Source organism: Lonchura striata, chromosome 1, assembly GCF_050655825.1.
Source record: "Lonchura striata isolate lonStrDom1 chromosome 1, ASM5065582v1, whole genome shotgun sequence".
Lineage (NCBI taxonomy): Eukaryota > Metazoa > Chordata > Aves > Passeriformes > Estrildidae > Lonchura > Lonchura striata.
The window spans coordinates 36,585,066-36,608,461 of record NC_140703.1 but is presented as its reverse complement, the minus strand read 5'-3'; the positions used below and the strand labels follow the sequence as shown (position 1 = coordinate 36,608,461).

Below are 23,396 nucleotides of genomic sequence, written 5' to 3'. Positions count from 1 at the left end.
CGCGGTGGCGGCGGGCGGGCGGGGCGCGCGGGGGCCGGGCCGCGCGCGGCGGGGCCGGGCCCCGGGCGGACGGCGCGCGCGGTGCGGGCCGGGCCGGGCCGGGCGCGGGGCCGTGAGGGGGCGCGGCCGGGCCGGGAGCTGCCTCAGGGGCTCCGGCCGTGGCGGGAAGGGGTGGCGGGGGCTGAGGCACGGGGTGACAGGGACAGCGGGATTTGGAGCCTGCGGGCAGCGAGGCGCTGGCCTCGGTGAGGGGCGGCCCAGCTCTGTCCGCTGAGGTGTCTGGTGGTGAAGGGGGCTGGAGGGAATAGAGTGTAAGGGACATGGGGGAAGTGTTAGCCAGGGACGGACTGAAGGCAGAGGGAGTTGTTAGCCTGCTTTGGAGATTGGGAAGGGGTTAGTGTTAGGGGTTAGTGTAGTCATGACAGCACGATGTTGATGTTGTAGCGTAACTGAGGTAATAGATTTCCCGTATTTTGGACCTGGGACGGGGCAACCCCAGGTGTACGGACAGAACAGGGAGCGAGAGGATGGACAGCAGCCAGTGGAAAGGGACTGGGGGCAGTCGATGGCAAGCTGAGCATGTGTCAGCAGTGCCCTGGCAGGCAGGAGGGCCAAGTTCTGGGGTGCATCGGGCACAGCATCGCCAGCCGGGCAAGGGAGGGCATTGCCCCGCTCTGCTCTGGGGTGGCCTCACCTTGGATTTCTGTGCAGTTTTGTGCATCACAAGAAAGACATTAAGCTATTGGAGAGCCTCCAAAGGAGGGCCACAACAATGGTGAAGAGTCCTAAGGGGAAGCCGTGTGAGGAGTGGCTGAGGTCACTGGTCTGTTCAGCCTGGAGAAAAGGAGACTGAGGGCAGACCTATTCAAAGTCTGCGCCTTCCTTGTGAGAAGGGCTGGTACCAATCTCCTCTCTAGTAAACAGTGAGAGGACCCCAGGGGATGGATGGCCTAGAGCTGAGTTCAAGGTGTGTTTGGACAATGCTGTCAGGCATGTGGTGTGATTCTTGGAGGGTCCTGCATAGGGCCAGAAGTTGGACTCAGTGATTCTGACAGGTCCCTTCCAACTTAGTGTATTCTGTGAGTCTATAAATGTTGGGGACTGAGGAAGTGGAGGCTTCTGGTAATGCAGCTGCTTGATATATGGGGATAATTATGTGAGTGCAAGTGCTACTTTGGATGGTGTTAATGATAATGATTGGGTTCATGAGAGTGGTACAGGTGGTCTGTGTAAAGAGTGTCTGGAATGTCACTGTAGTAGGCTTGCAATGTCAGGAAACTGCCTGCTCCTTCTAAGGATGCAATGGTAGTGAAGTTATTGCTTGAGACAGTACTGGTGCTTGTAAAAGGGGTCAGTCAAGAACTTCACAATTTTATTTGTTTGGGAGAAGAAATAGATCTTTCCTTCTGTAAATGTTCTCCCGTGTGTTTCAAATGTGCAGTCAATCCTCAGTCCTTTTAAATATGTTCCTCTCTTTGTCATGTGTGAGTATTTTCAATGGTTTGCAAAATCCTCTCTTATAGTATGTGTTTTTTCACCTTTTACAGCTTGGAGGCTTTCTTGTTCCGCTCTATTTTAGAACAATTTCATAAATATATAACTGGAGCTCATCTGGGTCTGTAGTTAAAAAAAACCACCCTAAGCCTTTTCAAAATACTTCTACTCAAAATTTTCTGATTTGTATCCAGCTTTAAGCAGGGAATTTGATTAGTGAAAGGGACAGAAACAATTTAAAGAAAACCTTACAGAGCGATCTTCAGTTTCTGAGTAAATTCAGTAATATAAATGCTGATGTGGAAATGGAATCAATTGCAGTCCAGTTCACTGTGCACTAAAGAAGTGTGATGGAGGTTTTTTTATGCTTAGCAAGTGTATCCTGCACTTGTTAATTTGTTTTGAAAATTTCAAAGGGGTCTAGAAGAAGCAAAGTACCTAACTTCCTACCTCAGTGAGGTTTTTTTTCTTAATTCAGTTGTTTGGGTTTCTTTCAAATCTCTCACGGCTGTTTTAGAACAGCCATGTCTTTAGGGTTTTTGGAAGTTTCATGAAAAAATATTGTACTGAATTGGAAACTGCAAAGGTTGTATATGAAATAGGGTAGAAAGTTATTTTGTATACAGAAAGCTGACATGGCCTTGCTTCAGGGTATGGTGAGTGTGATGAGAAGGCATAGGACAGTGTATGGATTACAGTGCATCTGTCAATAGTTGGTTTCATTTCATTCCCTTGATTTTACAGGCTTGCTTATGTGGCTTTTTATTGATTTTTTTTTCCCCTGTTTACTTGTACTCATTTTAACAGGAAAAAGTATCAAAGCCTTCTGTATTTAGTCACAGAATAAGTTTTTATCAATTTCACCTATTACTGTAAAATTCAGAATTTAAATTCAGATAAGCAGTTTAATGCAAAAAACAGGTTATGTACAGTGTTTCTACTCATTCAGTAATAAAACATTCTGTATTATATAGGTCATTTTGGTTTGGAAAATTTGATTATGCGACTGCGAAAAGCAAGGAATCTTGATAAGTGCCCTTTCTTATGACAATTTTTATTTTGTATAATATATGCTACCAGTTCCATTGCAGAAGTGTTCATTGTCAGTCGAATTGTGAGATTGGTAGTTATGACAGCATGCCCAGAGAATACTGCTGACATGCATATCCCTTCAGAAAGTGCTTTTGTTCCAGCTCTGACAATGAAAACTGCTATCAGAGTTGTGGCGAAAGGGAGATATTCATACTGCTAGGAGAACAGAAGGAGAGGGAAAGAGAGGCATGTGAGCAAGTAGACTTGATAAAACAAGGCTGGTAAGAAACAAAGGACTGGAAAAGGAGCAACTGCTGGTTTGATTTGCAAGAATGTAAAAGAGAACCTGTAGCACAGGATGGAATAAGTAATTGGTGATAGAGAGCTGTGTATCTACTTAGGTGTATATATATCACATATATATATGTATATATACACACACATATATACGTGTATATATGTATAGACGTGGGCTTGGGTGCTACACTGGACAGGATTGTTGCTGTCAAAAACCCAACTTGTATTTTTTATTTCAGACCTGTTACAAGCTTGTCACAAGTGACAAATGCCAATGAACACACAATGCTTTGTAAATTATTCATTTCTATAATTTTTTTCCTTCACTTCTAGCACAAGTATAAAAAAAGCAAAAAAAACCCCAAAAAACAAAAACAACAACAAAAAAAACCCAAAAAAAAAGAAAAACAAAAAAAAATGGAAGAGAGCAAGAAAAAGAAGAAACCAGAAGAGCAAGTTCAAGAGCCCGAATCAGATTTACCAGAAGCCTTACTAGAATATCAGTAGGTTAAATATCTTTTAACTTTTCACTCATATAGAATATGTGAATACAGAAAGCAGATAACAAAGACAATGTACACAATTTAGAGCCTGAGCTGATTGTTTTGAGGTTTTGTGGCTATTTCAGAAAGGTATACTTTTTAAACTGTAGCTATAAGAAAGCAATTCAATGGGTCAGAAATTCTTTGCCATTAGGCTATAACTTGAGGAAAAAAATTAAAACAAAAAAGCCCTGACACTTTTTCTGTTAGTAGCAATCTTTTGATCAGCATTTTCTGAAGTTGCAAGGTCACATTTGACTGTATTTTTTAGGATTCCTTGGCATTCACGGAGGTTTGTTGTCACTAGCCAGAACCTCAAGACCTACAGTTTGCTGTCTTCCTTGGTGCAGCTGAGAGCAGAGCACAAAGTGTTTTATTTTGAAAGTAAGAGATTAATAAACTAAAGGTCTCTTAAAATCAAGCAGAGCAAAATAAAAGCCAAGGGGGAAATATCTGAAGCAGTTACAAAACAGTCCAACTTACTTGATTTCTAGTCTCTTGAGTAAATGATTAAAAGGAGAAAAAGTAAGCTTCATGACTTTCATCTAAGAGACAGAAATTGAAATTGCGATACCTCAGGAACACCCAATATCCAACAATTTCCAGCGTTTAGGGAGCAAGGAGTAGTCCCTTGGTGTGGAAATGACAAGTGAAGTAAGCAAACTGAAAAGTATGCTCCTATAGCTGTAGTGACCTCTGTATGAGTTCACAGGGTTTATGTGGGATTTTTCTGTTTCATTTTACAGAGCACAATTTTCCATAGTGAAATAGCCTAGATTTAGCTGAATCATATCACAGACAAATACCTTCTGAAAAGTCCAAAACCTACTCATCTATTTTGTGAAGGAATAAGGAAACTTACTGGGCTGAGAAAACAACTGCACCACTTTCTGATAAAGTTATTGCTATGCATATGCTAATAGCTGAGCAAATGACTCATTTGTCTGGAGAGTCTTCTACTGAAATAGGTGCTTCACTGAAATGGAATATATAGTTTGTACAGCAACAGTAGGGGGAAAGGGAAGAAAAGTATTCTTGCTGTTTTTATCTTTCTCCCCCTCTCTGTCCCTCTTGCTCTCTCTTTCTTTCTCTTCACCTCTGTCATCTGTAACTTCTGTGTACTACTTGACTGATCAAAGGTGGATAATCATACAAGCCAATAGCTGTCACATTCCACTTTAGCATTTATCAAGTGTGCAATATTTATTTAACTTTCATTCCTGTTTTTTATTTCCTTTCACTGAAGAATGGTCACTATTCCTAGGGAGTTTGTTATTTTGCATTTTCATTAAAGTTCTCTGTTTCAGCATTTCTTAGGAATAACAATCTTATTATGTACTTTTGCTGTGGCCATGACCACTGTACCCTGATATCTCTGGTCTAGTCTCCTTCTAACTAATATCCTTCTACTAAATAGAAAACCTGAAGAATACCTTGAAGCACACTGGCATGAGAGGATGCAAATTTAATAACCTGTAATTTGCATGATTCAGTGCTCCAAACTTAGCACATTAACTAGGAAATAAATTATCTTCTTTTGATACAGTTTAAAGCAATAGAGAAAGGAGAAAACTCCCAAAACCACAAAAAGGCACCCCAAACCCCCAAACTAAAAACTGAAGGAAGAAAAACTGTTAAAAGAATAAAATATTTTGTGATAATTGTAATATTTACCTCTATTGTGCCATATGATGAATGAAGGCTGGGAACAGATGTACAGAATACTAGAGAAATATTTTGTGGAGCACAAATTATCTTGTCCTGAAAGTGACCTGTGTAACAGGTCAGCTAAACCTCATGCAGAATGAACAAACCAACTGCAGCCTCTCAGGAGTCTACACAGGAACAGTATAACCAGGAGTCTGCTGCTCTGTAGGAGTATGAAATCCACACTAACATGCAAGCCTAGGTGTATGTGGAAATAATTTTTTTATGTGTAGTAAGCAAACAGTAACCCAAATGAGTCAATCAATATAATATTAAAATAAAAATTTTGGTAGTATTTACATCTAATCTAGCTTAAATAGCATTCCTTTTTCTAATGTTTTTGTAAGAAAGTCTCTATGTTTACTCTCTTTTCATAGCATTGTGGCAAAAGAAGCAGCAATTGCACGGGTTTTGTTTCATCTGAAAGGATTGGAAGAAAAGATCAAAGAAAATATTAAAAATGTAAGTGACTATGCAACAAATTTTATTTGTGGTATTCTTACTCATAGATTCAGTTTTATTCTTTCCATTTGAATACTACATACTTTAAAATTAGTTATTGCAGTGAATTTGTTTAAGTCAATGAAACTAGAGTTAGTGAGTCACTTTATGTGCTGAAAGTTAAAGTCCTATCTGAATTAAATGTGACATATAGCAGAAATGTCCTGAATATAACATGTTAAAAAGAAGCTGCAGTAGAGCATTACAGAATAGGACAGAGCTGTAAGGTAAAGTGAGTTCAGTGCAGGTGCTTTCTAATACACAAGAGATCCTTACAACCACCTACGTATTTAATGGAATCACAGAATTGTTAAGGATGGAAGGACTTCTCAGATCATCAAGTCCAACTGTTTAACCCAGCACCACTGTGTTCATCACTAAACCAGGCCCACATTGCTACATCCACATGTGGCACTTCAACCCTTTCGGACACTTCCAGGGATAGTGATTCCGCCACTTTCCTGGGCAAAGAATGCTCTTTGTTCTAATGCCTCACCACCCTTTCAGTGAAGAAATTTTCCCTAATATCCAGTTTAAACTTGACACAATTTCCTTTTCCTCTTCCCCTGTTACTTGTTACCTGGGAGGAGAAACCCACCCTCACCTGGCCACAAAGTCATTCCAGGTGGTTCTGTAGAGAAATAAGGTGCCACCTGAGCCTCCTTTTCTCCAGACTAAACATCCTCAGCTGCTTCACATCAGACTTGTGCTCTAGTCCTTTTATCAACTTTGTTGCCCTTCTTTGGCATCTTTCTCTGCAACAAGCACAGGACAGCAAGCCCTCTTTCAGTGGGTACCTTTCCTGCAGTATGTTCAGATAAGCTTTTTAACCAGTCCTACAAATATTCTTCAATATTTTAATGCATGAAGAATAAATTGTATAAATTTCATTTTTGTCAGTAGTATTACCAGACCTAACCAAGCACTTAGAATTGCTGAGTTTCTTTGAATCACTTCTGAAGTAATGGAATTACACAGATTTCTGTGAGAATCTAGTTATTGCTGCAAACTTAGTTACAATAAAAATTGAATAAAGGAGGAAGACCATCATACTATTTACTAGCTGTGATTTCTAGCACTGATTGATGAAGACACACTTTCTCATGGATTAAGAATTGTTTTGGATATTTTTTAGAACAAGGTTGTGTAACTACTGATCTCACCTGAGTGACACTTTAAAGAACCATGCATGTGAGCTGTATATAAACAGCCATAATATGGCATCTGATAACTGTGAGCAGTGAACTTTGAAAACAGATATTAGAGAGTCACCTACTGAAATTCATTGAAAATGCTCAAAAAATCCTTATTCTGGATCATGTTGCAGCCTGCATACAACTGCAGCATTTCATAGCAGTGAAACATTGAAACGTCTCTCTGTCCTTCCCATGCTGATGCTTGCCCTGTTTTTATAAGCATCCATCTGTTTAGCTTTCTGTGGTACTTCTTTCAGTCCTGAAGCCTGGATGGTGTTTCATTTGTGGCTTGACTATCACTGGAAGTGGCAATTGCTCTTCTATCCAAAGGCTTTTATGATTATTGTGGAGTCTTATGTCTCTTATGGTGATACTGCTGGATCTGAGGGCTGTTTGACTGCCTTCTTCAGAGCAACAACATAGACCTATGTGACAGCATAGGGGGAGACCCTCAGTGGGTCTCCCCAGTTTGTTTGAGTGTGTTACTGACAGCCAGTGCCTGTGAAAGGCTCACACTGACAGCTCATAATGTTCTTTATTAACATAAAGTTGTGACAGATTAAGTTTTGAGGATTTTCAGTCATAGTATCTTTCTGCAAAAATATATTCAAAGCCACACACAGACAAGCTCTAATCCAAAATACTCAGTGCCCATAGAGCATACCAAAAGGTATTCTTATGGAGGAGAAGACAGGTTCAGTCTCATAGCTGATCCCAGCAGTTATGATGGACTTCCCAAACTTCTCCCCTAACTTAATTTCATACTATTTATTTATGTTTAGGTGGAGCTTGAGTGACTCTAGTCATTCATCTTTTCCTCTCTCCCCTGGCTGACAGGTGCTGTATGGTTTGTCGGCTACAGAGTGCCATTGAGTTCCCCTCCCTGCAAAGATTTCTATGCAGCCTGGCCACGGTATTTCCGCTCTGTTCCATCCCCCTTAGCAGGGGCGGTGGTTGCAGATTGTAGGGCATCATCATGGAATAGGTTTTGAGCATGCCAACTGCATTCCATTCAGAGAGTAGCAGCTACATTTTACTCTATAATTTCCATACCACTACAACTTCTTTTAGGATATGAACACAACTTCCCAGTTTCCTCTATTTTACCCCCAGCTATCTTTCTATAGTTATTCACCCAATTCACTGCTAGTTCATGGTCTTTCAAGGACTTCATATTTTAGATTGAGCGGGGTACTTTAAGGCATGGGTGAAGTGCTATTGTTTTAATTTAATCATGTTTTGACAGTGCTTTGAGCTCCATTCTTTATTTCCTGCTTAATGATTCTGAGCATTTAGAGTTAAACCTAGAAGTGAAGAATGCTTGAGACTCTTTCTACTGCCTACTAACTGTTGCTTACTTACTACTTGTTTACTCCTGTATGGAATCCTTTGGGAGCAAACATACACAGTCAGTAATTTCAAACAATCTGAGTGTCACTAGAGAGGGTCATGGCCAAGGGTTATGATAACAGTTGTGGAATCAGGAGGTAAAACTAATTTCAGTTCAAACAAGACTCTTTGCTGTGGTTATATACAAGTGATTGTCTCATGATTTTTCTATATGAAGATGGTACATTCTCATGAAGAATGTTGACATGAAGTAAATAGCTTCTACTTATAAACATCTCTATTAAATTATCTCCAAGCACCTTTCTTTCCAGGAATGGAGGATTATTGGTGGGCTGTACTAAGTACAGCTGTCATTTGTCTCTCAGTTCCTTCCAGTGGTCTTGAGGTCACTGAGGAAATATCTGAGCCTTGTAAATTCTGATCTCTGCTCTAATCTTTCAGAATATGAAGAGCAGGTGTTTAGCTGGGTGTTCTTGCATTTCATATGGCACTAGGCCAGATTTTACTTTTTTTGCTTAAATTTGTCACTTTGAAAACATTTTAATATCAGCTGTGTCTTCTTTCTTAGAATGTTGTTCTGCAGGAAGAACAGAAGGTGCTTATCAGGCGCTTAGTAAGGCAAATAGAAGAAAAGGAGAAAAAACGAGATGAGAAGGAGGCTGTAACCAGGGATGATGTGGAAGAGTCACTGAAAGCAGTTTTTCAGTTTGTGAAGGACAAAGAACAACTTCTTCAAGGTATGTTGTGCATTGGAGAAGTGTGGTTTGCAGTTTACACACTTGGAATTGAGTATGTGTTGTTGTTTTGCAATTTAGGTAGAGATTCAACTTCTTTGTTGTATAAAAAGTATAAAACTATTTCTCTCCCAAAACTGGGTCTCTCAATTTAGTGTGAGATTGTGGATGGCTTATAAATCAATCTGTCCCTTCCAAGTGATGTATAGTATTGTGCAAGTACAGAGGCTTCCTCTTTTTTGAAACTCGTGAAAGTTCTAAGCAGCAGCTCTACTGAAGATTAAAAATAAAAATTACTGATGGCAGGAAAAAAGACGAGTATTGAAAATTCTGGCTGCCATCCCTGTGACTTTCTGTGGGAGATGTGACCTTGGTTACAACATTTTGGTGAGAACAGTTATCCCTCTTTGGAAGAATAAGATCAAGCTGTTTTCAGCAATGATGGTGGCCCTTGAAACAATGTAAGGCCATTAGGTTTTAATGTTCTGTAGTGTGGAAGAATCCCCCTTCCTTTTCCATTCCCTGTAAAAGCTCCTTTCTTAAACATGTTGACATTTAAGAATTATCAGTTCAATAAATCAGTAATGAACTTTGACATTCTTATTTTAATAGATGTGCGCTCCCAAATTGAAGAAACTAAGAAAAAAATTGCAGAAAAGCAGCATGAGAGAGATTATTGGTTGGAGTACAAAAATGTCGGAAGTAAAATACATGCTGAGAGGATTAGCGTTCTGGAAAAAGACATTGCAGATGTCAAGTATGAACTTGAAAGAACTGAAGGTCAGTTTACAGCTGGTGTAATGTAAGCCTAACAGGGCCTTTGCATAATGCCTGTAGGAATTAAATGGTAAAATTAATTTTAGATCAAGTTCTAGTAACTTGTATCGACTCTTCTAGTAATTTGCATGAACTTTTCTAAGTGCACCTAAAATGGGCTGCATAATCCTGAAAAATATAAGGACTCCCTTTCTTTATTTCTCTCTCTGTAGAAGTTGCTTTATTAAGAAATTCATACAGAAATGACGACACTTAAGAAACTGGTGAGCTGGTCCTTTGATTGTTTTCTTGTAAAATACAGGCAACCAATTAAAAAAAATATATTACTGAGAAGGATAGCAGATTTTTGTAAAAATAAGTCTACACATATTTAGGTCACCTACACAGAGAGCTCCCTTAGCAGTCATACTTGAAAATGTTGACTCTGCTGCTGTTAGTTCTCATCATCTACAAGCACTTCACATATTGAAAGCTCCTTTGACAGGACAGTAGTATGAGCTCATTCTTGGAACAGTCTTTTCTGCGGCACGCACTGGTTTACATGCAGGACTAGGGGGAGCTCTTTAGCCAATGGTCTGGGCTTCCCTCCTGATTACACAGTGTGAGGTCCTGCAAAATCGCCAGTACAGACACAGACACATCCTGGGAACTGTTTCAGCACTGTCGCAGCAGTGGAATTAATTTGAGAGCTTATATATTGTGGTGCTGAGTGCTTTACAATGATTTCTTTATTACTGCATTATTTTAAAATAATTTAAATATTTTGCTGTTACAGAACCCATGCTTCCAACAGGAGAAGGATGTCCTGGTGTTCTTTCTTTATGTCCCTCTCAGTATGCATGACCATAGCCAAGCAGCTGCTAGTAACAGGCAGTGACACTGCTCTAAGGGTCTCTGTATATTCTGTGCCAGCCATTACCAGGCATCAGCTACTGTGAATAAGAGCCAGCTATCTTTTTGTCTCTCAAAACATATTTTACCACCATTAAGATCCGCTCTGTGATGTCTACGTTTCCAGATAGCTTTCAGATATCCACATCTGTAGTCAGGAGAGGTTGGGGTTTTTTCATTATGCATTTTCTATGTTCTTAATTAATTAAAAACTTTGCTATATAGCAGCTGAAATATGAAATGCAAAAGAAAATGGGCTGTTGTATAGAATGTCAGTAGGAACAGGCAGTCTGACCTACTGCATGTTACAGAGTACAGAATGTTGTGGTTTAACAAAAATTCTTGGTCCAACAGAAGTGTATTTATTGAAAGTCATGTTATAGTGGTACATATGTAAGTGGCCTACATAACATACTGGAAAATGATGCTGACAGTACTGGATGTTTACCATACTATTTTGCTTAATTCCCTAAAACTGAACCTAGAAAGTGTCTGGGAATACAGCCTTCCAGCAGAAATTTATGAAGCTTTCAGAGAGAGGCAGCAACAAATTTGGCTTGCTCACACCTTGAATATGTAACAGGCCCCCAGCCTGACTAGTATTGACTCCATGCTTATTGTCCCCAGCCTGCAATAGTTAGCATTGACTCCATGATTCTCAGAAGGCTGATCAATCATTTCATTGTTCTATACTTATTAAGAAACCCATCGCCCTTACAGTCATGATACAGGTGGACCCAATTGGTCCCTCCATCTAAACACCATCACCATTGGCCAATTAAGAAATCACCCTCTGGTAAACAAATCTCCATAACACATTCCACATGTTCACAACAACACTTGCAGCAGGTGAAGATAAGAATTGTTTATCATCCGTTTCTCTCATCTTCTCATAGGACAATGCCTTGGAAAGTTATGTGTTGCTCTCTGTGGCCAGAGAGCTGCTGCCACATTAAATTAATGATTAATGCATTACTAATACACCTTTCATATTTGACTGCCTGTGACTCTACAGGGCATCCATAAGCAGATATTCCTTTACAGCTAGATCAGAAATAGGACGTCTGCAACAGAAGTGCAGTGAAAGACTGAATTACAACACTTTGGAACAAGTGTGCTATGCCTTCCTGCACAGAAAATTACTACAGTCTCATTCATTCCTTCAGAAGGAGGAAATATCAAGCAGAATTGAGCTATTTGGAAGAGCAAAAACAAAAGAACTAAAGGGAAGGATTAAATAATTAAATAGCAAATAACTAGAACATGAAGCCAAACCTATTCAGTTCAATGTAAGACACATTTTCTAAATAATTACCACAAGTAATGATAGAAGCAAATCATTGTGGCAATTGCCACATTCTCCATTTTGTCCTGCTGTACATTTAGAACCTTAGAGCCTTAGGTAAGTCAGAAAATTTATTAGGTATGTTATAATAACTATCTGAAAAAATGTCATGTGGATGAGGAGATCCAATATGCTTCTATGTCAAAAAAATTAATTTTCTAAGCAAATCTCTCATATGGCTTCAGGAGCTCTGCTACTGATATAGACAAAATTTAATGTTAAAATGCCAATATTTTAGCACAGAATTGCTTAGATCACTACTCAGTTAGCAGTAAATTGCTGAGGTGCTGCAGTTGTGAACAGAACTATGTAAACCACTTCCAATTTCTAGTTTTGTAATTAACACTACTGTTCTTTGGGTTTAGAAGGACAGTTTCTTTGGAAAAGGATATTTGAATCCTTTTCTGTGGATCATCTATGCAGGTGACACTCGCTGATAAATTGCAGTTTAGTAATGACATGTCAGTTATCTATCTGTTATCAGGAAAAATTGATGGCAAATAATGATTTCTGATTTCCATGGTTTTTTGTTTTGAAGAATATTATAGGGAAGCTTTGAAAGTTGTGAGAGAAGAAAATCAGAAACTGTTTGACAGGCACATGAAATTACTCAGTGAAGAAGCTCTTAAGGTATTCTTTTTGCTTTTTTTAAAAACTGCTAATGCATTACAGTTGGGATACATGTACTCTGTATTATTAATTATTTTAACTATTTAATTAAGGCTTCAAACCTTTCTAATAAATTGAGAGTAAAATAACCTGTAAATCCTGGTACATATGGATTTGGTTATTGCTATACATACATGTACTGTTTTTTTTTTTCTTTCCATCAGAATAACAGTGGGTAAATGTGAGGGTATTTTACAATCAGGCACAGGAATCTGGGGCACCATGCACTGACAAGGTTTGTTTGAGAACGTTGCTTTTGCCATAGCCTTGATTTTGACATTTATACAGACTTCAAAAAGCAGTAACATACAAAGAGATTGCATGAAAATATACATCAATTTGAAAAAAAAAAAAAAAAGGTTTCACTGCACTTGTAAAGTACAACATTTTCAAAATCCCACAGTAGTGCAGTCCCAGGAAAATGTAGGTCTATTGATTCACTATGTTTTTTGTCATCTCTGCCAGCTCTGATTTTAAAACATGGTTTACAAGTAGCTCTAGTGACAACTTCTTACTTTCACAAAATGCAAAACATACTTCAGTACAAACCACTAGGCCCATTAGGTGTTTAAATTCCCTGACTTCAGTGCTGGAATTTCCAGTCATGTGAGAACATAATCCAGAGGACTGTGTTTATGGTGAGCTACAGGGGCATCTTCCCCCCCACTTCTTCCTTTCCTGACACCAATAATTAAATTGTAGCCTTGGGTCATTAGCACAGATCTCTACATGCGTAGGTCACTTGTTGTAGAGCAGTACTGGCTCATTTGGGATTTTATTTGGGGTTCTTAATAGATGAAGGTTTGATTTTCTAAAAGCAGTAAGACGTGAACAGTACTGGGAACATAGAAGAATTTTGTTAGGCAAAAAGGAAAATATCCTATTTTAATATGGGAAATAAAAAATATTGGTAAATTGTTTGACATATAATCTGCTCTAGGCAGGATGATAGAGGAGAAACATCTGGCCTTGTGAACTAAATCCTCTTGTAATCCCTCAGGGGATGCTGCAGTCTGTTGTGTGGACGTGTCTTAATTATTTCCTGCTAAAGAGCAGAAGGTTCTTCTTTATAGTGTGCAGGACTGTCAAAGTGTTGCTCTCTGATGAGATTATCTTGTGTTTTCTCAGAATGCTGTGGGATACTTAGACAAAAACTGTCGCAGAGAGATTGAAGAGAATGAGTGGCTAAAAGAAGAGGTAAGAGGATCATTTGCCTGCAGTTTATCATGGCAGTTTATGTTTGAAATACTGTGGCCTATGGTCAGAACTGTTTTCAGTCATGGGCCTCAGGAGCCTTCTGTTGGCATAGGAGAGCAATTTTCCAGTAATCAATTTGTAATCCCGAGCAGCAAACAGTGCAATGTGGTGAATAAAGTTAAGGGGTGAACATCTGCTTTCACAAATGGAGAACCCTCTTTCCTGCCCAAGCTGTTACATGAAGGACTACAATGTTCCATACAATTAAGGATTTTTATCTGTGGAGATTGGGATGTTATAAAGGATCAACCAGGTAAGTAGTTGAAGAGGGGAGGTTTGAATTCCATTAAAGTTCTAGTGCTGCTGTATAGAAAGAAAATGGATATGGATGTTGGAAACATGTTCTGAGAAATGGCTTGAGACAACATTAAATGGTAGGTCATAAAGAAACCATGGGGACTCTACACTGAAGAGTCATATATGGTTGTAATTAATTGCTTGATAGCTTTTACACGGTACTTTAATGACAACTTAGAGCTATATATTAGATAGCTGTAATTTTCTTGACAAGCAAAAATTTTTGTGCCAGATTTAGGAAACGAATTTTTTCCATAGTGAAAGTTTGATTTTATTTATTCCAGTCAATATAGGTTCTTTGTTTCAATCAAATCTAAACATGAGATTGGTGGGTGAAATGCCTTTTCTCACTTTTAGAGCCTCACAGTTGAGAACTGAGCAGAACATTTTTGAAATTTAATAAATGTACTTCTTACTTTTCCATGCCACATCAATGAACCTGACAGAAGTTTTTTCATTTTAGTTACTAATTTAAGGTACTTGCCAGAATTCAGGGACACAGCTTTCCTTCTTCCCCATAATGAGCTCTGAGCATGCATCTTTAACTTTCCAGGGAGGGTGTCCAAACCACAGCTTCTGAAGCAATGAGGGTAGGGAAAAGAAATGGGAAAGAATTAATGTTTTATTCTGTATAAACAAACAGAAGCTCACATCTACACATCCCATCACTGAATGAGTATGAATTCTCTTCCCTTCTCCCTGTCTTACTGAATACTTACAGTTTTTACACACATTAGCAGTGCCAACAAGAGAGCACTTTGGAGTACCCTTATGTCCTGACAGGCCCTCACCTCAGAGCTGAGGGATTTGGATTTCTTTCCTCTCAACTAGAAGTTTCCTATGTTATGAGTTACTTTCCTATGTTGCTACTTGCCTGTGTTATGAATTACTGCTTTGAATTTTGGGGGAAAACAAAACGATTATCACTAACTTCTCCAATTCTCTCTGAATTCACCCATTCATTTTCTCTGCTTTTCTTACATGGATGAAATATTTTCTCTCAAACTAATGTTTATATGTAGCTGACAGACTGTTTCAGTATTTCCTTTGGGGGTGATAAACCAAAAATTTTTGTTTCTCAGTTCTTTTTATTTTTTTAAAAAGTTTGGCTACTGAACTGAAAAATTACTTACCAAATAGCTCTAGATTAGTTACCTCCAAAATTAAAACAGATTTGGAAACTTCAGTCACATTTTTCCATGGTTACTCTGTCACACCAAAATGGTGCAAAGCTGCATCACCTCACTGTGCCAAGCCACATCCTGTTACTGGTTAATTTCCAGATATTTTCACCTTTTTAATCCTTGGGAGAAGTTGGAAGTAGTTTTAACTGCAAATGTGGATGATTATAGCTGGGTTAATTTGGTTTTGATGAGAATGGATGCTTTCAGATCACTTGGTCCTTCTCTTGAACATGTGCATATGGCTAAGGTTTCTGGGAAGGTACCGTTTCCATAGTACATTCCTCCCCAGTGAAGGGGGTGAGAACTTGCTGGTACTTATGCAAAAGTGGGAGGAATTGTGGGAACTGAATAACCAGCATCCTTTGGTCATTGTATCTCCACAGTGGTAAGGGGCAATTACCAGTCTGAAAGCAAGTAGTACCTGGCCAGTGTCACAGAACCATAGAATATCCTGAGCTGGAAGGGGCCCACAAGGATCATTGAGTCCAACTCCTGGTCCTGCAAAGCCCCACTGAGAGTGTTGTCCAAATGCTCCTTGAGCTCTGTCAGCCTTGGGGCTGTGACCATTTCCCTGGGGAGCTGTTCCAGAGACCCACCACCCTCTGAGGGAAGAAATGTTGTGATAACTTGGACTGAAAAATTCACTAATTCTGAGTAAGAAGGTTTTGTGTATAAGAAGGAATTAGAAGAACAACACTTGCTAAATAAGACCCTGACTTTACCTCTGCAAAGAAGCTTTTCCTCTCTCAAAACTCTGATGTGAAAGCAAAAGGGGAAAATCCAGAGTTCCTGTCTAGCAGACCTGTTTGCCTATACAAGAAGGTTTTGCTGTCAGGGTTGCATAGCCCAAATGTGTGGCTATGATTGACACACGTGGGCTATGACAGTAAAAGGGTTCTAATAAAGGTGTGAAAGAACCAGAGAGTTCTTCCTGTTGTCTGAAGATGGTGTCACTCTGTTTCCTCACCAAATGTGCAATCTTGCTGATACAGCTCCATTTTTCTTAGGTGTGTGCTGATAAGGTAGTTGCTATCAAAGCTTTCCAAAATTCTAAGACTTTCTTTTATTCTTTTTTTAATTGTCAAAAGGTTAAGATCTACCGAAAGGAAGAAAGGGATTTGAAAGCTTCTGTCCAGCTCCTGGAAGAAGAAAATACCAGTTTAGTGGAAAAACTGATTGATATCAAACTTCAGCATCTAAGAGTATCAGGGTAAAATAATGTTTTTATGGACTCAAAAGTAATTAATTTTTTTTAAAAGATAATGCTCCTGTCTGCCTCTAGAGCTATTTGGGCTTTCCCAGATCAAAGCCAAAGTAATTTCCAAGTTGAGGAAGGACAGGATTTGACTGAGTATACCTGGGAGTGTATCTCTGAAGGATGACAGTAACATTGTGATTTCCCAAGTACTGAATTTCAGGGCAGAAACTGAGTCCTTAATTAATATACTGAAACCTAACACTACTCACTTTGTATCACTGAGGCTTGGAAATAATTTCTTTGTGTTGCAATTAGATGGTCTCAGCCCCAGCTTTTCAGACAAAGTGCTGAATAATAGATTTTTCCTTTACTGTTTGCAAAATGCGTAAGGATGTGAAGATTCATTTGCAAATATCTAGGGGGTTTACAGTCTTGAGTGAAACAAATGACCTGATACTGAGAGAGGAAGAGACCTTGGGAAATGTCTGTCTGCAGGGATGTCTGTAGTATTAGCTTCTTTTGTGTTGAAACGATTTAACTTTTCCCCTGGAGAATTTAGCTACAAAATGTCACCACTAATGGTATCAAAAGCACAATGCAACAATGTGAGAGATCCATCTTCAGTTTGCAGTCCCAGCTCAGTGATTTTAGCCATACTGAACAAAATTTCAAGTCTTAAGAAGTGACCATTTTTCTCTCCTTTCCAGACTTTGGATTTCTTTGAAGTGAGAGCTGCCAGCTGTGGTCTGCATCTTGGACTGACTGGAGACTATAACATTTGTTTTCTTTTAGTCTCATGGACATAGTTGAACTAAGGCACTAAGAATAAAAAAGAGCAGCTTATTAGCCACTAAGCTACCTGGCTGCCTCCATTGCATTTTTGAACCATTGCACTATTCTGCCTTTGTGGCTAAGCAGCAGTGGCTCTCAGAAAGGGTGGCCTCCCCCTCACCCCAAATCATTGCACAGGACAGTTTAGAAAGAAAATATTATGGGTTTCACTTTATATTTTTTTCTCCATAGGCATTTGTTTCATACAAAGGGAGCTGGCTTGCAAGAACTTCCAAAGGATGAAATGAAAAGGGAAAACAGAGAATATGCAGGTAATGCAAATGTCAGCAACTTATAACAATTGCTAAGTTACTGAACATTTACAGACTCTTTATTTCCAAAACTTTTAATTCAAACTACCTGTTTGGCATGGAGAACACCTTGTTTCCCTCTTGATTGCAGCCACCAGAGCCATGATAGATTGTAATTTGCATAAGTAGACAAAATCACAATCTACCTGTAGTACAGATTTTAAATTTAAATTTGTTTTAGATTGTGGAATATGATTACTCATCTAGAGCTACCCTGGAATGCAGTTTTCAGGACTGGCCATCTTTTATGAAGATATGAATCATATCTTAATCAATTCTTTACTGATCCATATCATAACTTCATTATAGCTTGTCCCTGAGAGGACATTCTTAAACTCTATGTTGGCTTTCACTTTAAGTGTACATGCACTTTGCAGTCACTCAGCCAATACACCAGAGTTAAATTACAACTAAATCCCTAGCAAAAGCAGATGAAGCTACATGGAGCTCAACCTGAACTGAAAATTTTGCTAAGCAGTACTGAATTTTGGGCTGAGTCTCCCCTTCTGGTAGGTGTGGCTAGGGAAAGGATATACCAGTAGGCAAGAAGGAGCATGAGCCTGTGCTTCTCTGTTTAGGACAGTCTCTGTGGATTCCCAAGTATCACAAATTTTATTTTACATCTTTGTGTGAGTAGAAGAAAGAGGATGGAAAAAAGTAGAAAATTATTCTAACATATCTCTTTAATACAAAATTAAAGAGATATGTTAGGAAAAATGGAAGGCATACAATTATGGATACATGAAGAAGTTTGTTGAAGTTCTGATCAGTCTCAGTCATAGGTAGGCCTTTTGAAATCATCAGGCACCAGCAAACATGTTGACAAAACTTCTGTATTAAATACATGTTTCCTTTGAACACCTTTGCTAGACTTACCTGGAAGAGAAGGCTTTGTTCCAATAAGCTGGGTCACAGTCACAGGCAAACCTGTAACTTGGCAGTCCATGTCCAGAATCCTCTATCATCCTGAGAATTAGTCAACTACAGATGTGATCTCTTTAGGGGAGTTATAAGTAGACTAACTGTGTTTCAGGAACTTGTAGTTATGTACCTATAGATACACAAACATGGGTATAGAAGAAGTTTATACTTGGTTTTGCTGCCTTTCTTATTTTTTTTAACTATTCAGTGCTCTACAGGATTTAAGTTGAACTAATAAAAGCTCATATTTCCCTTCCCCCTCCTACAGATCCATTAGCTCTAACTTCCAATCAATTTCAGTCCCTGGGTCTTGATCAAAAATTGTGAACAAAAAACACATAAAAAACTCCAATGTAAATGAACATTTGGCTTGAATTGCCAATTAAAAATGCTACCAAGCTGTTCTTTGCATTGCAGGGGCTAAGCCATATTAAAGATTGCAGGCAATGCTCATATCAAGTACTGATTCTGACTTCCATAAGGCTTACCTATTACACTTCCTTTTTCTTTTCTTTAAAAAGCAAAGGCAGATGGAAAGAGCCTCAGAAGTGCCTTTCCAAAGATTCAGACTAAAACAGATTATAAGAAGCCTCCAGCCAGTGATGAAAAATCATGGAAAAAATTCTTCACTCCAGCCCTGGACAGTTTGTTGTATGAAGATGAAGAGTTCCAGGTATGAGTCAGAGTTATCAGGTCTTCCACTGACACAAACATCTTTCAATGTGGAGCATGAGCTACTGTTAGTACCATTCTATTTCCAGTGGTGTTATGGCATCCCATGTCCTTTACTGGGTGAGGATTTCAGATGTTTGATGTAGTCCTCTGGTGCTGTTTGGGACAGTTAGGTCACTCCATGTCCTTCGGATGCTGGGCCAAATGAGCACAGGTTCTGTGCCCTACAGACCAGCCTCATGTGGATGTTTTGGATGCCTTCAGGCACCTCTGATGCCATGAGGAAATGTTTTGGCAATTGAATGGTGTCCTGGGAATCATCCCATGGAGTGTCAGGATGAAATTCCCCTATAAAGAATTCTGAATGTCACCTAATGAGAGATTACTTGGCTTGGATAGCAATGGTCTGGTCCTTTGGAATTGTATTGCATAGTAGCATTAAAGGATCAATATTTCTTCAACAGAAAACCAGGATGAAGGTGTTCCTGGGTGCAAAAAAACTATGGGGCTGAGGAAAAAGTGCACATTGGCCTTTCCTGTAGCTGATTTACTCTAACCCAGCAGAAAAGCTTTCCTTTCCTTTCTCCTCCGAATTAGTTTCTGTTGGGTTGATCAACTGAGTAGACTCAGAGGTTTGGAGAAGACCAGAGCCAGTGCAGATGTGATGGAAGCACATGACTGGGCTTGGACCTCTCTCTTTTTGGCAGGAGCAAGCTGTTGCATTAGTTTAATTCTTCTCATAGAACTGAATTTGAGATTAGAATTTGGTTTATAGAGGTGATATTGGTGAAAACACAAAGAAGAGGGCAGCAGCACTGTAGCCTCCTAAAATGAGTTGGCTTGCAAAACAAACCCATTATTACTGACTTTATCAAACACAGCCCGAGGGCAGCATCTCTCTACAGTTGCTTTAAAAATAAAAGTTGCTGGTTTTGGGTTTTTTTCTTATTCTTTTTTTTTTTTCTTTTTTGAAGAATGGTTGCTTTTCTATGAAATTGCAAAGGAAACATATTCTTTCTTCTTAAGGCATACTCAAAACTGGGACCTCTGAAGAGAAAACTGTATGTGGTTGGAAAAGCTGTGCCTGCTTGTAAGGAACCAGAAGAAATGCCAAGAAGGAGCCACAGAGAAGAGGACACTGTTGGTAAATCTGATGGGCATATCACAGCTAAGATGATCAAGGCCTTATTTAAGCAAAATGTTGATGAAAACTAGACAAGCTATGCTGTTTACACAGGAAAGTAATATTCACAGTTCATTAAATATTTGCTCTCTTCTGTGTGACATGAGGCTTTGAGGAAACTATTTTAGAGTGCCTGAATCATGATTATAAGTTCCATGAGAGGTATGTCTGTGTGCAGAGGCTAATTGAAAGGTTCCTTTCCTTACCGCTGAGGGAGGTCTTGTGCACATCTTTGGGGTATTCAGTCCATGTAGCAGCACATATATCTACTGAAAGGTCTGAGCTAATATTTCATTTGTGTGGTCTCCACTTGTTGGAACTCAAAGTGTCTCTCAGACATTTTTAGAGGTTCCAGGCCTTGGTCAGAAGGTTCTAGACCCTGGCAGACAGCTGGAAAACAGCTGTGATTTTGAGTTTGAGCCATGGAATGAGTTACCAACTTTGAAGGTGGAACAAGCAGTCACAAAGGGTTAGATAGTATAGTAAAAGTAGTTACAAAACAGAGGGAAAATTTTTTAGTATTGTACAGGGGGGTTTTAACACTTGTACAGGGGGGTTTTTACTTTATACATGGGGGTCAGAAGTTCTAACATGGAGGAAAGTGGGCTGATCCTGTTCTTCCTTCTTCTTCCTTGCCTCCATGTTCTTGGTGATGCTGGCACTTATGGATTGGTTTAGAGCAGAAAAGCACCTTGTAACATAGGTAGTAGGTATTGGGGGAAAACTGTAAACATGTAACACGTAATATATCATATAAAAGATAGCAGCAGCCCTGGGCGGGGAGAGAGGAGAAGAAGAGGACAGCAGACAGAGAGGGTGTCAGGGTGTGTGTGTGTCTCTGCCTGGGCCGCTGACCAAGCAGCCGCAGCCCGAGAACATAATCTGTTAGATAATTAGCAATAAACTGCCTTGAGACCGAACAACAAGAGGTGCGGAGTTTTTCTTTGGAAGCCGGGTTGGAGGAGAGACTTTACCACCACACAAGGCTCCCGAACCAAGCCCAGGGTTCTCACATCCACTTCCAGATGTGGAATTCCCTCTTGATCAGACAGTGAATGGGTAAATGCAGGCTGCCATAAAACACGGAACTGTTAAAAAATACATAGTGCTCTGCTAAAGCAGAATTAATTTCTGCAAGCATAATTCAACTATTGCTATAAATTGAGTGTCTGAATGCTTTTTTACCTGTCTCCACAAGATCCCTACTTAAATGCACTGAACTAAACAAAAATTAATTCAAAACAAGCATAAAAATCTCTAAGGTCTTAAATATTTTGTTTGTTTAGAATTGGCCAAATATAATGTGTAAGCCCTGGTCCTTGGTTTGTGGCTGGTCTCTTTGAACATTTATCTTAGTACATTGATGCAGGGGAGGGGGGGCTCCCTCTGGATACGCTCTCAGAAGCACTCAACAGGTCCTGCACACATGTAGGCTCTGACCCATGCATTTCCTCATTAGAAACTTGTGACAGCATTGAAGAATCTGATTTAAACCCTTGACAGGATAATCAGCTGTTTGGAATAAAGGTTTTTAAAAAAACTTACGTTTTAAACAACCTGTATCTCTGTGTATCTGTACTTCAGTGCAAACATTTTGGTTTTTCAAGCATGTTCAGCTGTCCCTGCCCAGCAGGTGTCTCCTTGGGCTGCAGGTGAGTTCCACTAGTCTCTGGGCTCCATTGACCAAGCTCCTCCAAAGCTGGGATAACAAGCAGACAGGTAAAGGTGACAGACCCCAGGTAAAGGCAGACTCCACCTAACACGGACTCTCACTTCTCTGCCACATGAAGTAAAGAGATTTTAGATGTGCTCCTGCTGTAACCCAGTGGAGTGACTGTGAAGGCTGAGGTGATTCCTATGCCTTGAGTATCCATGGAATGGGGATCTGCTGTATCTGCAGCCCAATAGACGCCTCCCCTAGTCTCCCCTGCCTTGCTTTGAGTGCAGCACAAGCCCCATGAAATGGCTGACTTGAAAGAGAGATTAGTTCTGCTCACTGATTAATTTAGCTTCTTCTTCAGATGCAGAATTAGAATGTGGCTTATGCTGAATGGCTTTTCTGTTAAAGAAAGGCCTCTCCTTCTTCCCACCACTCCCCAGAGGGCACTTACGTTTTCTTGTGGTGTAAATGTAGGGCCCATCTCTAGGCTTCTCTTGGCTTATGCCCACAATGCATAACACCATGTGCAGGACATATGGCAGGATAACATCAACCTGCACCTTGGAAAAAAGAACTCTTGTCTCCTCCAGTCAGTTTAGTCTTTTCCCATAACAGCCTGTGTGGGTGAGAGGGAGTTAAAAAGAAATCCCAAACATGCTAATTAGGGTACAAGCCACAGGCAGTCTGCACAAGCCAGAAGCAACAGCCTGCAGCAAAACATATTCATGAAGTGTCCCAAATCCCCTTGACTTCTACAGGATTAGAATTAAGGCCACTTTGAGGCTTTCATATGGAGAAAGCTGGATCTTCAACCCAAGGCATCTGGACTTGATAAATTTGTTACTCGGAAAATCTCTGAGAAACGAGCAGCATGTTGTAAAACGGGGCTGATCACTTTTTGGCAGCACAGCCAGTGCTTCCAAGCCCCACTTGGAGTTCACTACTCCAGTTAGAACCAAACTTAGAGGAGTCACCCTTGTATTCCCAGCATTATGAAATACCTTTACTGTGTTACTGTTGCACAAGACAACTCTAGGATGCAAGCAAGTGTCCTGGTGTCTCCACAACTGTAATCCAAGCTAAGCTTCAATTGAGCTGGAGTTAAGTGTTTAACTACAACAGAGCTCAAAGAAATTTGCAGTTTCAACATGAAGAAAATGCCCAACAAGTATTAATTGAAATTCAAAATCAAGGAAATACGGGCATCACAGTTGCATGGAAATAAAACTATTTTAATAGAACTGAGGTCCATGAGCTGGAAGTGAGAAACATCAATCCATGGAATGTCTAAAAAGCACACTGGGGAGAGGTGTGCTGAGAGCCTGTGTCCACTCCAGTGATGAAAGG

At 39.7% G+C, this 23,396-nt stretch overlaps 1 protein-coding gene and 1 long non-coding RNA gene across 3 annotated transcripts; one reads left to right on the top strand and one right to left on the bottom strand.

Moving 5' to 3' along the window:
• Window positions 1-31: 31 nt before the first annotated feature.
• Window positions 32-20,573, top strand: CCDC83 (coiled-coil domain containing 83). 2 transcript variants are annotated; one of them, XM_021536206.4, is made up of 11 exons: window positions 32-81; window positions 3,157-3,326; window positions 5,450-5,534; window positions 8,688-8,856; window positions 9,466-9,633; window positions 12,405-12,496; window positions 13,664-13,732; window positions 16,362-16,483; window positions 17,495-17,574; window positions 19,056-19,207; window positions 20,233-20,573. In XM_021536206.4, exons 2-11 carry the CDS (start codon window positions 3,241-3,243, stop codon window positions 20,419-20,421), a joined length of 1,212 nt encoding a protein of 403 aa, XP_021391881.3. In that variant the 5' UTR covers window positions 32-81; window positions 3,157-3,240; the 3' UTR covers window positions 20,422-20,573. The 2 variants fall into 2 exon arrangements, with proteins under 2 accessions (XP_021391881.3, XP_085430679.1); XM_085574553.1 differs by lacking the exon at window positions 32-81 and adding an exon at window positions 1,276-1,484.
• LOC146768640 (uncharacterized) lies at window positions 18,490-22,665 on the bottom strand. Its single transcript, XR_014953599.1, has 3 exons — window positions 22,501-22,665; window positions 21,935-22,088; window positions 18,490-18,664 (listed from the first exon to the last, which is right to left on the bottom strand). It is a non-coding gene; the product is annotated as an uncharacterized LOC146768640 (long non-coding RNA).
• Window positions 22,666-23,396: the final 731 nt, after the last annotated feature.